Source organism: Cyprinodon variegatus, unplaced genomic scaffold, assembly GCF_000732505.1.
Source record: "Cyprinodon variegatus isolate N-32 unplaced genomic scaffold, C_variegatus-1.0 Scaffold1089, whole genome shotgun sequence".
Classification (NCBI taxonomy): domain Eukaryota; kingdom Metazoa; phylum Chordata; class Actinopteri; order Cyprinodontiformes; family Cyprinodontidae; genus Cyprinodon; species Cyprinodon variegatus.
The window spans coordinates 181,224-183,632 of NW_015151542.1; the positions used below are offsets into that span (position 1 = coordinate 181,224).

Genomic DNA, 2,409 nt, shown 5'->3' on the forward strand with positions numbered 1-2,409 from the left:
CTATCTCTATAGTTCTGCTGCTATAGGCTTAGACTGCTGGAGGACATAGGGACCCCCATTTCATCATTCTATCTTTGTCTCTATTCTCCCAGTATCTGTTTCTTGGACTGTGACTAACTGGATGTACTCTCTTCATCCTCTGACATGGGAACTGGCTCGGTGCTCGACAGGGACTAGCATGCACCCCAGATCCTGACCCTATCAGCCTGTTTTCTACTCTCTGTAAACACATGGTAAAATGCTACAGCAGACTAAAGTGTGATCAATTTTCTACTCACAGAAGAAAATGTATCTGTTTCAGGCTGAGTAGAACCTGGAACACTCACTAAGATAAAAGACCTCACATTTGTTCATAGATGTTCCTATGGGAGCTCTGATGGGTTCTGATGGTGTGCAGTTGTCAAAATAAGTCCAGTGGCTGTTTACTTTAGGACATTTATCTGGTACCAGAACCAACATCCTCAGAGGGAATAGCAGAACATTAGGGGAACATGACTCACAGAGAAAAGTTCTGCTGGTAAGTTGGGTTTTTATTGTTCTGGACCGTTCCTGTTTTCATCCTGATGCTGCGGCAGAGGTCAGAGGTCACACCGAGCTGTGAACACACAAATAGTTGAGCCAGCTACAAAACATCACCATTTACCCGGTGGGCAGCATCTAAACCATCTCACCTTTACATACGAGTCACATGACCTGCAGGATTTTCCCATCAGCCCTCGGGCCTCGTGGACTGCAGACAGGAAGCCGACCAATCAATATGGGACCGGTGCTGGACAAGTACCTGACCTACTTCACAGAGATGCATACTTACTGTAAATGGTGAGTTGTCCTGCCTCCGGTGTGATTGACAGCCTCAGCTGACCTATGGAGAGCAAGAGGTTAACATAGCCGCCAGCTGTTTGGTCCGTCTAATGATTATTGATTCCTGATCATACCCCTGCTGCTAAACACAAACTGTTGGACCTTCCTCCTCCTGGACTTTGGTCTCGTTTCGGTCTTGGTCTTTGACCTGGATCTGGTCACCTGCTGCACCGCTGCTCCTTGATCAGAACTCCATGTGGTTCCGGTGTCTAGCAACTGATAAGAGACCAAAACAATGTGGATCAAAATCCGAACTGGATCGGACCCAAACCCTTTGGATCAGAATCTGAGGTTTGACCAAAGACTGACCTTAGAGCTGGTTTGAGCCTCTTTGTTCTGGTCCACGTGTGTCTCAGTGGATGTGGGATCAGCCTGGTTTCTAGGGATCACAGCAACGGCCGAATTCTGGTTCAAAGTATGCATGGGGTTCTGGATCCTGGTCGTCCTGATCAGTGCTGTTCTAATCTCTGGTCTGCAGGGAGGGACCTCATGTCCAAACATGAATCCAGTATACCCGGTTCTGGTCCTGTTCCTTAGAAACCTACATAAGTGAGACAGCATCAGAGTTTGGTTCTGATGATCTGAACCAGACTGGCTCAGGGTCTGGTTTAACCTGCAGTCTGTATGCCGGTTCTTTTTTTTCCTGGCGTTCTGAAGAGCTTCTCTTGGCTCTTTGTTCTCTTTCCAACAAGGATTTTGGTTCCCGTCTTCCTGCTCCACTCTGCAGCTCATTTTGCTGCCCTGTTCCCAGGCCTCCTGGTCTGGCCTTGGATCCACGCCTCTGGAGACCCTTTGGAAGAAAGTAGATAATGACCAGAGCAGCAAGGTGAAGCCACTGAGCAAATATTTCCCAGAATGTCCTGCTGGTAGATGTTAGGAAGCTTTTTTTCTCTTCATATTTACCCTGCAGTTCTTCTGACAAAAGCTCAAATATGGAGCCGAAATGTTCATGTTTTGTCAGAGTTCTGGGTTTGTAATAATTGAACTTTGAACTTTATGGACCTCACATTGGATAAATTTACCTCTGCATTTAACCCCTCCCCTTGGGTAGCAGTGGGCTGCCATTGTGCTGTGCCCGGGGAGCAGGATGGGTTAAGGGTCTTGGTCAGGGACCCAGAGTGGCAGTCTGTGGGAGTGGGACTCAAACTCAGAACCTCAGGATTCCAAGCTCTATGTACTAACCCTATGCTACTAACCACTAGTACTGAAGTATGTAGCTCTTGGCATCAGAAGCTGGATCGAACGAAATCCATCAATTCCATCAGACACCAAATGTTTCAGCGTATTTCTACAGTACTTATTCACAACACATATCATCTCGAGGCACTTTACAGATACAATTCAGATCATCCAGTCAAATTGATTCAGTTTCCCATCTATGCAAAACCAGCTGATTGCATCAACTCATATAATATATTTTCTACCATCTGAAATCAATCCGATGCAAATGACATGGATTCCACTTTCAATTCTATTCAGTTTATTTCTATAGCTCCAATTCACATCATGTCGTCTCAGGTCACTTTCCAGTTCACCAGATCATCCAGT

The 2,409-nt window shown here is 46.1% G+C and overlaps 1 protein-coding gene across 2 annotated transcripts in view; it reads right to left on the reverse strand.

Annotated features, from left to right (window-relative positions):
* Positions 1-2,409, reverse strand: part of LOC107101378 — a 10,408-nt gene that overhangs the window by 3,514 nt on the left and 4,485 nt on the right. The window contains exons 2-7 of one of the 2 annotated variants that reach the window (XM_015400267.1): positions 1,475-1,651; positions 1,171-1,402; positions 936-1,077; positions 812-862; positions 672-730; positions 501-595 (exon numbers count right to left, since the gene is read on the reverse strand). In XM_015400267.1, coding sequence (XP_015255753.1) covers positions 501-595; positions 672-730; positions 812-862; positions 936-1,077; positions 1,171-1,402; positions 1,475-1,651 — 756 coding nt within the window. Of the gene's footprint in view, positions 1-500; positions 596-671; positions 731-811; positions 863-935; positions 1,078-1,170; positions 1,652-2,409 lie in introns of both variants that reach the window. The other variant, XM_015400266.1, reaches the window with a different exon arrangement.